Raw genomic sequence first — 14705 nt, forward strand, 5'->3', positions numbered from 1 at the left:
ATCCTCACCTCAACCCTATAAAGTTCTATTATTATCCCCAGTTTACATATAAGGAAACTGAAGTTTATGGAAGTGAGGTCACTTGGCCAAGGTCACATACCAGTAAGTTCTACGCTGAGGATTCAAACGCTGCCAGTCCACCTAAAGCCCATGCTCTGAGCCCCATACCATTCCTTTCTGTTCATTAATGATAAAGGTTAAAACGAAATCTGTCCCTATCAACCTTTAATCTGTGAGCTCCTTGAAGGGAGGGACTCCATCTCATTCAGTTCATTGCCCAAGAGACACTAAGTGAGCAATAATATTTGCTGGGTGAATAAAATTTCCAAACACATATTCTTCCCAGTCACTGTCTGTTCAGGACCAAAAAGGGAAGGATCTTTATGTCTGGTCCATACTGACCCAAGATCTACCAAGAGGACATCTTTTGTCTCTTCCTGGCCTTTTGGGCTCTGGGTCTAACACAAGAAAAATTTAAGGCCCCAAAGTAACATAATAAAGAGATCATGTCTATATTGCTGGAAATAACAAAAAGAAAAAAAGATATTTTAGGAATTCACTAGTTCCCCCAAAACTATTATTTGAAACATAAGGTATAATAAAGAATAAACAACACTATAAGGATTATAAAGATACAAGCATAAGCAAGGAGGAAAGGAATATGGGGCAGTATACAACACAGGATTAAGAGTTTAAACTTCAAATTAATGACTTCCAAGTCTGTCACTTAGTGGCCATTATTAATATTTCCTTTACTTCCTCATCTGTAAAATGGGGAGACCAAAGTGCCTATGTCACAGCAGTACTAGGGTGATTAAGCAATATTTAATGGGATGCATTTAGCATATAACACAGAATAATATTGATAAACGTGCTATAACAGTAGTTGCTTTATCACCCTAGAACACTGCTTTTTCCCTTCCCACAAGACCAGTTTTCAATTACCAACAATTGTGATACATCCAGTAATAACTTTCTTTCATATGCATTAAACCAAAAGATGTATGTAAACATACATACACACACGTGCATGTAAAAGAGAAAAAGAAGAAACCCATTCAATAGCTACTGTTCAGGATTAGAGAAGGTAGAAACCCCTCTGCCTACAACTAAAGATTTTGTGGGTCAGCAACCATCATTCCCCCACTCAGATGTAAGAAGGAACTGGTTGCTGACTTTGCCCTAGGTTAGAGCTCAAGTTGGGAAGTGAATACAGGAGAAGAATCCAGATCTCCTGACCACCAGCCCAAGGGTAACAGACTCTCTGTGGAAGGCTAACGCTTCCCAGCTCCACTTCAAAGATACCCCTTTTCCTACTGATGAGAAGATGCCTTCCCCACAGGCCTAGAGAGTAGGCCACACCCTGCACTTGTAAGACTCTGAAGAGCAGGAAAGGGGGACCAGGCAGACCAGCCAGTGAGGACCTTCCTGCAACTCACACCCGATGCTGGGGACTTTCTAGGCCGCCAGGCTTCTGATCACTTCTACCTCCCATACAGAGTCAGAATTAAAGTGCAAAGAGAAAAGGATAAATGTTTGTGGAATCTTCAGCCTACTGTCAATAAGAAAGAAAGAAAAAAAGTTAAAAAAAAATCACACAGTACATCTTAAACTCACAAAACGTTATGTGAATTATACTTCAATAAAGTTGAGAGGAAAAAACTGCTTTCACCACTAATAAAACGTGTAGCTTTCTAACTGCTCAAAGATGTGCCCAAGTTGTAATGAAGTGAATCACGAACATTTAACATGCCAGCTCACCTGCAAGGCCAGCTCTCTCATCTGCAAGGCCATACACACACATGCACACACATACACACACATACACACTCCCCAAAACTGAGCAATCCTCGGACGAAAACTTACTCCACAATGGATAACTGATAACTGAGCTATTATAAATCTCCTCTGGATATGAAGAAACTTTTTAAAAGAAATTATTGTTAAGAAAATGTGGCTTTTTCTTTAAAGCTTTTGAACATTCTTTTTGTTTTCCCATTCTTAACACATGAAGTCAATCATCTGAAACAGAGGAATCTTGAGCGATGACGGTCACAGAGAATAAGCGATTCAGGTTTGACTGCTACTTGTAGTTGTGATAAAAAAAAAAAAAAAAACAGCCAGCAGTAGCTCATCCATCCTTCCCTGCCTTTCATGTCACCTAGAGCTCAGGCTGAGCCCAGAAAAAAAAGGCTGAAGAATATCTGAAAGTAATGAGTTCCAGAGACTTTTAGACCTCCCCTCTTTTTCTGCCATTGTGAGTTCTCTTTCTCCAGCTGCATGAAGTACACAGGCAAGGACTTGACTGTATAAAATCAACTAAGGTGTCAAGTGGAGGCAAAAAAAAAAAAAAAAAAAATGCATGGCCCTGACAAGAAGGATCACAATATAGAAATAGAACATCTCCTGACCATGTCTTAGCAGCTCATTGGAACAAAGCCCAGGAACCCTGAGGTCCCCTTTGAGATGCCCTGAGACCCCTAGTCTCCAGGCAGGAACAGAGTCATCAAGTTCTAAGTCAAATCTTTAACTGTGGAATCAGAATCTATCACAGTGGAGTTTAAATACTGAAGACTGTCATAAGTAGTTTTTGAATTTCTTCATTAATATCATCTTTCCATGTGGCACAAGAGTTCTTGGCTATACCTGCTCAGTAAAAAAGAGAAAAGAAAAGAAAAAAAGGCATTCTCTCCCTTACACATGATACCGATTACAACAAGCCTGTCTTACTGGATAGGCCTCATACAAGCAAGGTCTATGACAACTAGGGTTGTCTAAATCATAATCCCATCTGGCCACACATGAGCAAGCATGCACAGACCTGTACAGCAGCACCCCTCGCCCTTCCCTACTGGCCCCCACCTCTCAAGGCCCCCTTCTCATCCTATTGCCACCACACAAGCACACACACATACACACTTACTTCACACCCGCAGACTTTGCTTGCAGGGCGCTGCTCCAGAAATCATCAACATTTTCTGGTTCAGAAAAGGCCTGCAGGCAGGCACTGAATGGTATCTTGGCACGAACCAACTCAGGAAGGGGTCTTCTGTTTGATTCTGCTTCCCTTCTTGTTAGTTCATAGGCAATCAGTTCATCTGCGTAGAAGGGCAAACAAATGAATCTGCAGTCATTTATTTTCTTGAAAGGAAAGAGCCCCTTGAACAATGAACAGCCTTCCCTGAAGGCTTCTGGGCTGCGGGTAGGACTTCTTCCTTGCTGCCCTCCACAGAGCCAGAGGAGCCTGCTGAAAGTGTGTTTAGAGTGGCAATGCCAGGCTGCATCAAGCCATTCATTTTTTGCCTGTTCCTCTTTGAGGCTGACAGGAGGGAATTGTGAATTACAGTCCAGGTGAGAGGTTCAGACTACACATGTGCTGTAAGCGATGCACGAACCTGGGCTTTCATTTATCCAGAGGTCAAGACTGGTTTGACTCCAAACCACCCTCTAATCACAAAGTCTCCACACCAGAGAATTTCACACTGAGAGAAATCCGAGGGCTCACCTCTTCCTGGCCCTTGACCATGATGAGAGGTCATGGAGAGTGCAGGCCAAGGAGCAGGATGAACTATAAGGAACACAATTACCCAAGGCACCAGACCTGCAATCCTACCCAGCACCGCCAAGAAAACTTCATGCGGGGTTACCTGACACTGCAGAAAGCAGAGCAGCCAACCCAGAAGGCTTTCTACACTATCCCTGCTCAAATGACTGAACACCCAGGGGAAAAAAAGTGAGTACACTGTGAGCTTCCCAAGAGTCAGTAGATCTACTCTTAGAAACCACCTGTAAGTCAAAATTCTATACATTTCAAATGGACCTTTCCAGGAACTCCTCTGTGATACAAAAAACCACTTCTGATTTATCAGTTTTTATATACCACTGATGTATCTTTGTGTTTTCTTAAACACATCTGGATATGCTCTTACAGTTCATTCCCCAGTCCACCATTGGTTTAGGATGGACTTCTGTCTAGGATGCTAGCATTATGTGTTTCCAGCTATCAATTTCCTGACACTAAGTTACAAATCTCCTTTCTGAACAACAACAACAACAACAACAACAAACATAGCTACCTACCACTTATAAATTATAAATTATAAACAGTGAGTTTAGAGAGGATCACAGAACTGAGTAGAATATGTTAGCCAGCATCCACCAAGGTAGTCAAGAGAAAGCAATTAGGCCTCATGCTAAAAAGGAACCAAACCACAGATCCCCACCTCATTTCTACTTTGTGTAATGAATAAGAATTTAAAAATTAGCCAAAAGCTGCAAAAGTTTAGAGAAAATGGAAATTGTTTCATCTTAAAATCATTTTCCAATTAACACAATAAAGTGACTACCCACCACCCCTGCAAAAAGAGAATAAAAAAGCCACCCAAGGAGTGTTTGAACTTTACAAAAATGACTAGTTCACAGGAGATAAGCAATTAAGCAGATATTTCTCCTTTTTCTGCTTCTAAGATGTTAGTTCTAAGAAATATCATTCATCTATTCTGTCTGAAAAGAAGCAGATCAGACTTACTGAAGGAAATTTCCCCTGAGCATCACCCCCTCCACCTGGGTATCTGCCTTCTTCCTGCTTCCAATGTCCAGAGACCTTTCTAAGGGGTGCCTGACAAAGGGCCCAGCCATACTTTATCACCCACAACAGGCACCTTGCTCAGATGCCAAAGATGGATTCTTTTTAAGAGACCTCTGCCTGAATGGCTCACATCAAAAAATGTAGTTCTGACCACTTCCCTCAGACTTTACAGCACAACTTGTAAGTGATAATGTTAAATTACAAATAATTTCCTCCAAATTAAACTGACTCTAAACCAACCTGCTGTTGAAACTTATAGGCACTGAAGTAGGTTTCCTCTATAACCGGCTCCATGAAAATCTCAGAGAAAGCCACATGGGGGCTGAAGAGTAGATGAGAAGAGACAGGCAGAGCAGACACCTTCCAGGTCTACTCCAGACACAGCTCTGCAGTAACTAAACCGCACTGTCTCCCACTCGAGGGTCTTCGCGTGTGAAGAAGCGCTCTGCTCACTTCCCCCTCTGGAACACTACCTTTGTTGGTTGCCGCCTCCATGGCCACGGGTAATTGCATCAGATAGTCCACCCTCTCCGTGTAGCGGACTTTTCGGGTCTGACAGCACTGAATCCGCTCTTCCACCAAAAACCGAAAAACATCACTTGGGTTTTCCGAGCCAATGCGGTTCCTCTGAAAATGAGATTATATCAAGTCAGTAAATTTATATTACTTTCATGGGACACACATGCTATGTCATTTTAGTAATGTCCGACTCTTTGTGACCCCATGGACTGTAGTCCACCAGGCTCCTCTGTCCATGGGATTTCCCAGGCAAGAATAATGAAGTGGGTTGCCATTCCCTTCTCCAGGGGATCTTCCTGACCCAGGGATCGAATCTGGGTCTCCTGCATTGTAGGCAGATTTGCATACAAATTAGCACAGAATCAAATATTAATCTGGTAAAAAGATCTGATGTTACTAAACATTCCCTCTGGGCATACCAGTTCAGAGTACTTTAAAGCAAAAGACTGGTAGTTACCTAAAGTCCAAAACTGGGAGACTGGTTAAATAAATTATAGTTCATCATATAAATAAATAGTATGCAGCCATCAAAAGTCATGGCAGAGGGCATGAGCTAGACAGAATTAGAAGAAAGGAGATATGAAAGGCCAAGTAAAGAGAAAGGAGGGGAAAAAAATCAAGGGCTGCACCAGAAAAATTAAGCCAAGTATAGTTAGGTTGTTTGAGATGGACATGTACACATTGCTATACTTAAAATGGGTAATAACCAACAAGGACCTGTTATAAAGCACATGGAACTCTTCTCAATGTTATGTAGTAGACAGGAGAGGAGAGGAGTTTGGGGAGAATGGATACATATATATGGATGGCTGAGTCCCTTTGTTGTTTACCTGAAACTATCACAACACTGTTAACTGGCTATACCTCAATATAAAATAAAAAGCTTAAAAATAATTAAAAAGTAAATTTTTAAAAATTTTAAGTTTTTTAATTTAAACAAATTTTTATTAAAAAAAATTTTTTTAATTTGTTTAAATTAAAAAATTAAGCCATGTATGATACAATTCTATAAATGTACTAATGTAAATTATACACAAATAAAAAAGAAAGTAGGCTATATTTGAGTATATAATGACATGGCAAAATGTTCACAACAGGTTAAGTGGAAAACACTGCTCACAAACCAGCAAGCAGAGAATGAATGCTGGGGTGGAGGCAGGGAGTCAGACACCAGAATGTTAGCACTGCTTGTACCGGGGAGCAGGCAGTATGGGGGGCTTTGATTTTCTCTTCTGCGCCTCTATTTCCACAAAGAACACATTAGTCATCAGGGGAAAAGTAGTTATTTTTTTAAGAGGGGAGGAAAAAAGGCTTTAATCATAAATTCTCAGTGGCCTTTAAGAACCACAGCATTGAATGTGATTCAATCCTGCTGAGCCCAGAGTGAGCATCTCGGAGGACAGAGGACAGGAGGATACCAAATACCACACTGGCCTCTCAAGGAGCTTGTCACAGAGACAAAAAAACAAAAACAGGGAACGAAAAAATGGATAAGCACTCCCAGAACACATTCAAATTAGGAGAACAGGGAGACCCATGAAGGCCGAGAAAGCCAGGCTTGAGGAGCAATTACATCAAGTGGGCCAAACAGAGAAAGCCCCAAAGATGCCAACTCTATAAGGGGCCCAGATAGGGAGAGGTTGGGGGTGGCAGCGTTCTGGCCACACTGGCGGGGCTGCACGAGAGGGCTGGACACGCTCCTAACAACCCTTTCCAGCGTTCTAAAGGCTGACTTACCTCTACTAGATTCACGAGGTGCAGGAAAAACTCCTGGGCATCCTGCTGTCTGTTGGAGGAGAATTCTGGGTGGCTCTTGCTCACAAAGGCCTTAAACATGCGTGGGGAGATCCCATTCTGTTGAGGCTAAAATATAAAAATAAAACCAAAACTTACAAGTGGGAAGCAGAGCAGAGACTACCAGTAGCCAGGATTTCAGGTAAGAACACTGAAGCCCACCTTAGCTAAACAGCCACAGCAGTCAGGACATATGGACGTTGGTTGCGTACCAGGAACTGTGCTGTGAGACTGACGTGGGACTGGGACGGGGCTCTTCTGTTTACTCAGAACTAAAAGGCACGATAAACACCCCGATTTCTGTCCGCATAGGGCTTGCTCCACCACCAGGAGGGAATATGAGAGAAAGGAGAGGAAATGGCTCCCAGCCCCAGGCAAAGTACTGCTCAGGGGCCAGCACAGGGTGTTTCTGGACCACAGGGCATTCCTGGGAGCCCGCCCCTCACCTGGAGAAGCCGAAGGAGGTTGCCTGCAGCTGCCAGGATGGGAAGAGCTGGGACAACTTTGGCTGTGAACTTTGGATGTGTAAACTTCCTGGGGGGGGTGGGGGGTGGCTAAGGGACTGCTCAGAAGGCAGCTGGGCTCCTCCAGAGAGCACGCTGCCTAAGACAATGGGAGGGCGGCCCACTGAGGAGCTGAGGTAGGGCTCACAGAGGTCACTGCGACAGGGCATCAGGCAAAAGATCCTTGTGGGGGTCTCTGAGAGGACAAGCACATCTCTAAAGAACCACTAATGTGCACCCACAAAAGGCCAACCATGATCACAGACTCACGCAGCCAAGGAGTAAACACTCTCCGCCCAGGGAAAGGCTCTGCCTCAACTCTAATCTCCCCAACCCTTGACCCTGGAGCAGCCTGAGGAGGCAAAGAGGTGGAGCAAGATGGAAAAACACTAGAGCAAGCCGACACTGACCTTTCTACACTGCTGGTTTCCAAGGCACCTGAGATTGGTAGTGGGAGAAGCCTTAAACTGGCTTTGATGGGAAATGGGCTTTTTAATGCCAGTAATTTGCTCTTGAACTGTGGTATTGGAGAAGACTCTTGAGAGCCTCTTGGACTGCAAGGAGATCAAACCAGTCAATTCTAAACGAAATCAACCTTGGCTATTCACTGGAAGGAACAAAGATAGGAGGAGAAGGGGAAGACAGAGGACGAGATGGTTGGATAGCATCACCAACTCAATGGACAAGAGTTTGAGCAAACTCTGGGAGATGGTGAAGGACAGGGAAGCCTGGTGCGCTGCAGTCCATGGGGTGGCAAACAGTCAGACACAACTGAGTGAACAACAATCTGCTGGGAACCCAGGCACTCGGCCTGAGATACTCTAAAGAGGCAGACTGGAAGATCCACATCATCTTTAAGGATAAAGCTGTTTCCTGAGTCCTCTCCAAGTTCAGCCTCTAATAATGGTGCTGCACGTCCCCTTGTGTAAAACCCTTGTGCTGCCATTATCCCCATTTTACAGCCAGGGACACTGAGGCTGCAGAGAAGTGCCACCAAGTCTGTCAACTGAAATGGTCTTATGACCAGATGACCATGTAGCCAGCAAAGAGCCAGAACTGGGTTCTGATCCCAATTCCACACTCGTGGTAGCAAAACTGGAGTCATAGCTGCAGCACACATTAGGTCTCAGTGAGACAAACCTCACCTTGCCAATCAAAAAGTAATCCCTGTGCTCCAGGCAAAGGTACACCCACGTCTCAAAACCTCTCCATGAGCAGCCTCCAGGGCACCATCCCCTCCTCAGAGATGCAGAGAACTTGGTGTCTGGGCCATCCCTGGGCACTGAACACAAGAGCATGGCTTTTGCTTTAACATTCAGCCCACTCTAGCCTGTCTCCCCAGCCTGACTGCAGCACTTGGCAGGCGAAGGCCTTGTCTCCCACCTCTGTGAGATCTCCTGGACACCAGGGTCCAGGCCTAGGGTCCACAGGCCACAGCAGGGGTGTACAACCACACAGCCAGATGCAAAAAGTGATGGGAAAACTCCAAGAGCTATCTCTCCCGGCAGCCACGAGGCAGCTCTACATATGAAGTCTCTTCGAGGCACACATGTTCTAAGCGATGTTTCTAATAAAACTGAGGAGAATTCTGTCTTGCTCAAAATATATCTGATATGGGCATCTAGTATTTACTGGCCACCTACTCCATGTAGAACATGTTGGGGATTTCTCACCAAGAGCTGACAGAGAATAGGTGGGGTGGGGGTGAGATTCAACACATATCTATAACAAATATTAGGGAACACTGCAGACAACTTATTGGAGAAGGAAATGGCAACCCACTCCAGTATTCTTGCCTAGAGAATCCCAGGGATGGGGGAGCCTGGTGGGCTGCCGTCTATGGAGTCGCACAGAATCGGACACGACTGAAGCGACTTAGCAGCAGCAGCAGCAGACAACCTAAAACAGTGTTGGCAGCTCTGAGAGAAGAATTCCCCAAAGAGCCAGCATTTGAGCATCTGAGGACTCGGAACCTGTGTATAACTGATCAGCCTACATACACACACAAGGCTGCAGATGTGCCTTCAGTATCGGCAAAGACCAATTTATACCTGATGATCCATTTAACTACCCACATGTACACTCCTGAAAGGCATGTAAAAATTGTAACTTTCTTCACTCATAATGCTGACTGACATATATCTATATAGTATCAGCCAACACATGCATGCAAATAATGCCTTACATTTGCATACTAACATTTAGTCATTCATTCAACAGGAATTTACCAAGTGTTACAAAATGTCAGACACTATTCTAGGTACGAGGATGAACATTTACTAGGTGGCAGGCACAGTTCTGAGCACCTTATACGTGCATCTTTACTTAAATTACTCAACCTCATGAGGTAACTATTATTATTATTTTCTACATTTGACAGATGAGCAAACTGAGTTCTAGAGGAATTAAGTAACTGACCCAGGATCACACAACTAGGAAAGTCAATCTGTCTCACTCGCTCTCTTTATCCATCTTTCTCTCTCGTGTCCTAACACTGTTTCTTGCAAGAACTACACATGCCTACTTCTCACCTCTGATGTCTGAAGTCTCTGTTACCCACTGCTGAGAAAACAGTGTGTCTGGATTCTGGGTAAGCCCTCTTCAAATCGACCTCTGAGGTCAACCTCCCAGGCCAGGCCAGCAACGATGTCTCCATCTGGGTGGTGCAGAGTCACCACCTGGAATACGCCTGTTCACGTTGTGAATTTGGGTTTAGGCATTCACGTACGCACACACTCACTGCCTGCTGCTATTACCTCTTACAAGTTGTGCTTGGCTGCCAGTCCCCATCAAAGCAGCTGCTTGGGAAAGTTTACCAACTTGCTGAAAGTAAACTGAAGAGTTGGCTGCTGCTCTATGCCACCGTATGGTCGTACAGCTGGGAGAAGTTCCAACAGAGACCATGGTGAAAACTCCAGAGGCTCAGCTCCACACTCGGGCTTTGGCCCAGCCTCATTCACTCCCCTCCATGCCTCTTCCCTCTCGGTGCCCATTTCAGTTCTTTGTTTGCCCTCGACTGACCTGGCCTAATCACTGGTGCAGCAGACAAGTTATAGCTTGAGAAGTGATGATCATTGAGAAGTCATTAAAAACGTTCCTAACTGGAGACATGATGTCTCTGCCCCATTGCAGACCAGCTCCCAGCTTTCACAGCTGGTCTGATTTATCTCAAACTCAGCCACTCTACACTTAATGCCTAACCACAGCTAGCCTCTCTGTCCTCACCCATGGTCCTCACCTGTTCTACCTCTGATTTCTGAGGGGAGGTCTCACTAATTCCCATGATCAACTATTACTATGTTCACATTATGTCCATATAATAGAAAGTCAGGCTATAAAAATGTTGAGCCTGAATCTAATTAAGCTTCCACATCTAACTTCCAGCTTATAAGAAACACAAACTGAACAACACCTTAAGGAAGCAATCCTTAGAGCAATCCTGGGGCAAACGATTCAGCTCCTTCAACAGGTCAGTCAGTCTTGCAAAAAGAGGAGGACTCTAAGAAGCTGTCTTTGATGTCATTCAGTCGCTCAGGCGTGTCCAACTCTGTGACCCCGTGGACCACATACAGCACACCAGGCTTCTCTGTCCTTCACCACCTTCTGGAGCTTGCTCAAACTCATGCCATCCAACCATCTTGTCCTCTGCTGTCCCTTTCTCCTCCTGCCTTCAATCTTTCCTAGCATCAGAGTCTTTACCAATGAGTTGGCCCATCACATCAAGTACTGGAGCTTCAGCTTCAGCACCAGTCCTTCTAATGAATATTCAGGGTTGATAGTGCTTTGACAGTGCAGGGGAAAATATGGATATTGGCTGGGTACTAGACAATACATTTTGCTAGTGTGTTTCTAACACCTCAATTGACTTTCATCATATTGCTTTTTTTTTTAAAGAAAAGTATTATAGTTACGGGTGCATATTGAATATTTACAAGTGAAAAGGATGGTGTTTAGGTTTTGTGTTCAATTTCTGCAGGGAAAGGAGAGGAAGGGAATGAGGGGGAAAATTGAGTTCAGGGGAGATTGATGAAACCAGATTGGAAATGGTAAATGGAAATTCATTATACTATGCTCTCTATGTCTGTATATTATTTGCAAATTTAAATAATTTTTTTTAAAGATGTCCATCAGCAGATGAATGGATAAGAAAGCTGTGGTACATATACACAATGGAGTATTACTCAGCCGTTAAAAAGAATTCATTTCAATCAGTTCTGATGAGATGGATGAAACTGGAGCCAATTATACAGAGTGAAGTAAGCCAGAAAGAAAAACACCAATACAGTATACTAACACATATATATGGAATTTAGGAAGATGGCAATGACGACCCTGTATGCAAGTCAGGAAAAAAGACACAGATGTGTATAACGGACTTTTGGACTCAGAGGGAGAGGGAGAGGGTGGGATGATTTGGGAGAATGGGAATTCTAACATGTATACTATCATGTAAGAATTGAATCGCCAGTCCATGTCTGACGTAGGGTGCAGCATGCTTGGGGCTGGTGCATGGGGATGACCCAGAGAGATGTTGTGGGGAGGGAGGTGGGAGGGGGGGGTCATGTTTGGGAATGCATGTAAGAATTAAAGATTTTAAAATTAAAAAAATAATAAAAAATAAAAATAAAAAAAATAAATAAAAAATAAAAAAATAAAGATCAGGTTCCAGAATAAAGCAGTCACTTAAAAAAAAACAAAAAGCCTAAATAAGAACCCCAGGTGTTGACATTTGGCAGAAATCAACACGACACTGTAAAGCAGTTATCCTTCAATTAAAAATAAATGTTGTTTTTTATTTTTTTAATTTTAAAAAAAGAACCAGAGGGAATCCCCTGGTGGTCTAGTGGTGAAAACTCAGTGCTTTCACTGCTTTGGCCTGGGTTCAATCCCTGGTCAGGAAACTAAGATTCTATAAGCTGTATGGTACAGCCAAAACAAATACAAGGAATCAAAGAAATATGTTTCCTAGTGGGCAGTGAGCCAGTGCCATCACCTGAGTGTCCCATATGGGCCCATCACCAAACAAGATAAGACAGACCAACACTGACCAAGAACGAGACTTTTAGGAAGCTCACGCTCTTTCGGTAAGCTGACCCTTGGACACCAGAAGCAATGGCTTGTCCTGACAACTAACTTTACAAGAGTGAGCCCCAGACCATCTCCAAAATAGCAACCACCTAAGCAACCTGTCATATTTATAGGATACTGTACTTACTTTCTCCATCAGCAACTTGAAAACAGATTAGCTAAAATTAGAGAGAGGACTACAGTGTTCAGAATCTTTCCCAAATGCTTACACAGAGCTTTCTGTTTAACACTGCACCAAGAAGGCAGTCACTGTCCACTCATATTTGTCTGGGCTTAGTGCTTTAATTAACAAACAAGGAGAAAGACTAAGGCTTTGTATCAACTTATTAGAGCAACGCTTGTAGAGAAACTTACACTGTAAGATCACCAGGATGAAAAAAAAGATGCATCTCAGCCTGTCCCTAATACATAGGAGTATATCAGCTTTTGATTTAAATTTTTAACTTTAAGTCATAAACCTTGGACCAGTAATTCCTAACTCATGTCCAAACCCCAAATCTCCTAAGCTAAAGGAATAGAGCTTATTCCCCCAAGCTATTTTTCATAATTTAAAAGGTGAGTTAGAAATGTTATATTTGCCCAAAGTAGGAAAATGGAGGTTAGTTTTTATGCTTGCAGCTATAAATACATCACCTGGAAGCAGGACCTTGGTTATCCCCATGTTGATCAAAAACTGAGGCCAGCAATTTTGTGTCAAGGGTTAATTAGAATGGGAAATCAAAATAACTGTCGCTTAGGAAACTGTTTGGAATACAGAATTGTTAACAATGTGCTATCTTCAGAAGGAAAAATAAATTATAGAGTAATCTGTATTAAAATGTGTGAAAGCACTGTCTTAGAATGCATAAAGATCTGGAATACATTTTTTGGAGAAGAAAAACTGTACTCTCACAGTGAGCAGGTTTTATCTACTATAGACGCAATTTCATTTTAAAAATCAACAAATTTATATAGAAATGGCAGTGCCCCCAAAAAAACACTGAAAATCTTTTTGTAGATGAAATGCATATTAAGCATGCATCTCTAAAAACTCGATTTCACCTTGGTCTGTAGCAGAGCAATGAAGTATATGCTTTAGAAATGACCCAAGGTGTGAATAGTCCAAGTTACTGGGCTACCTGGTAACTCTGCAAAATCTACCCAGCCCCTTTATCACCCATCTGCAGCACCCACACACAGAGGCCCTGGGAGCCTGAAATGAGAACTGGAACAACTATCAGAGAAGCAGGACAGCGTAGAGACTCCGTCAATACTGCATAGACTCAGGGCCGGATTCTCTGGTGTAAACCCCAGCTCTCCACTCCCTGACTTTGTAACTGTAGGCAAGGATTCTGTGCATCCATTTCTGCATCACGGAACACACAGGAAGGGTCTGTGCTAGTCATTGGTATCACTGGTAGTGGAGGCCCTGAAAAAGGCATTCCTGCCACAGGGCTCTCTGCGTGGCACACACTCCTCTCGTAACCCATCCTCTGTTTCAGCACGTCTTCCTTCCTCTCTTGGAGCATTTCAGGCTCCTCTACAAGAGACAAACAACGGAGACCAGGGACAAGACCACCTGACCACAGGGCTCCTGAGACCTGAAAAAAGCAAGGTTCTCCCAAATTGGTTGCTCTGAAACCAATTGCCAGTGAAAATCTTGATGCCTCAGAAAGTAATTCCCTCCACTGTCAACAGTAGTGGAGCTCTTACAATGAATTACTTGTCTGTTCAAGTAATAGCTTGAAACTGACACCTCTGGGGCCACAAAGAAAATCATGAGGTCAATTCAAGCTTATTCTGAATGTCAAAGGGACCCTATTGATCCTGGCACCTCAGGGGTGCGGGTGGTGGTGAGGGGAAGAACTTTATAAATCATCTAGACCAAGGGTCACACCCAAATACCCAGCATACCAATCAGGTCACAAACCACAAAGGGACTGGAGCCCACTGGGGACTGCGTGTCCTGTGTGATGGGAGAGCTGCTACTCAGCTCCAGCCAACTGCTGTCAGGGGCCTGGGACCACCAGAGGTTCTGAATGTTTAAGAGAAACTGGAAATTCAGATTCTGTGGGAGGGCCCAGCAAAACACACCTGCAGGACAGACGTGGCCCAAGGCTGCCAGGTGGCACACCCTGAGCCAGACAGGGCAGGGGTTCCTGCCTGCAAGCCTCAGACCCCTGGAGATCACATAACTCCCACACTAATCCAAGGTGAGGAGGAGACGAGGGTCC

At 43.7% G+C, this 14705-nt stretch overlaps 1 protein-coding gene across 1 annotated transcript in view; it reads right to left on the bottom strand.

The window, feature by feature from the left end:
- USP13 (ubiquitin specific peptidase 13) overlaps window positions 1-14705 on the bottom strand; it is a 135435-nt gene that overhangs the window by 43055 nt on the left and 77675 nt on the right. Inside the window, exons 11-13 of the mRNA XM_027958132.2 lie at window positions 6845-6970; window positions 5062-5215; window positions 2924-3098 (exon numbers count right to left, since the gene is read on the bottom strand). Of these exons, the coding sequence (XP_027813933.1) occupies window positions 2924-3098; window positions 5062-5215; window positions 6845-6970 (455 nt within the window). The remainder of the gene's footprint in view (window positions 1-2923; window positions 3099-5061; window positions 5216-6844; window positions 6971-14705) is intronic.

The sequence above is a fragment of the Ovis aries genome, chromosome 1 (assembly GCF_016772045.2).
Source record: "Ovis aries strain OAR_USU_Benz2616 breed Rambouillet chromosome 1, ARS-UI_Ramb_v3.0, whole genome shotgun sequence".
Taxonomy (NCBI): domain Eukaryota; kingdom Metazoa; phylum Chordata; class Mammalia; order Artiodactyla; family Bovidae; genus Ovis; species Ovis aries.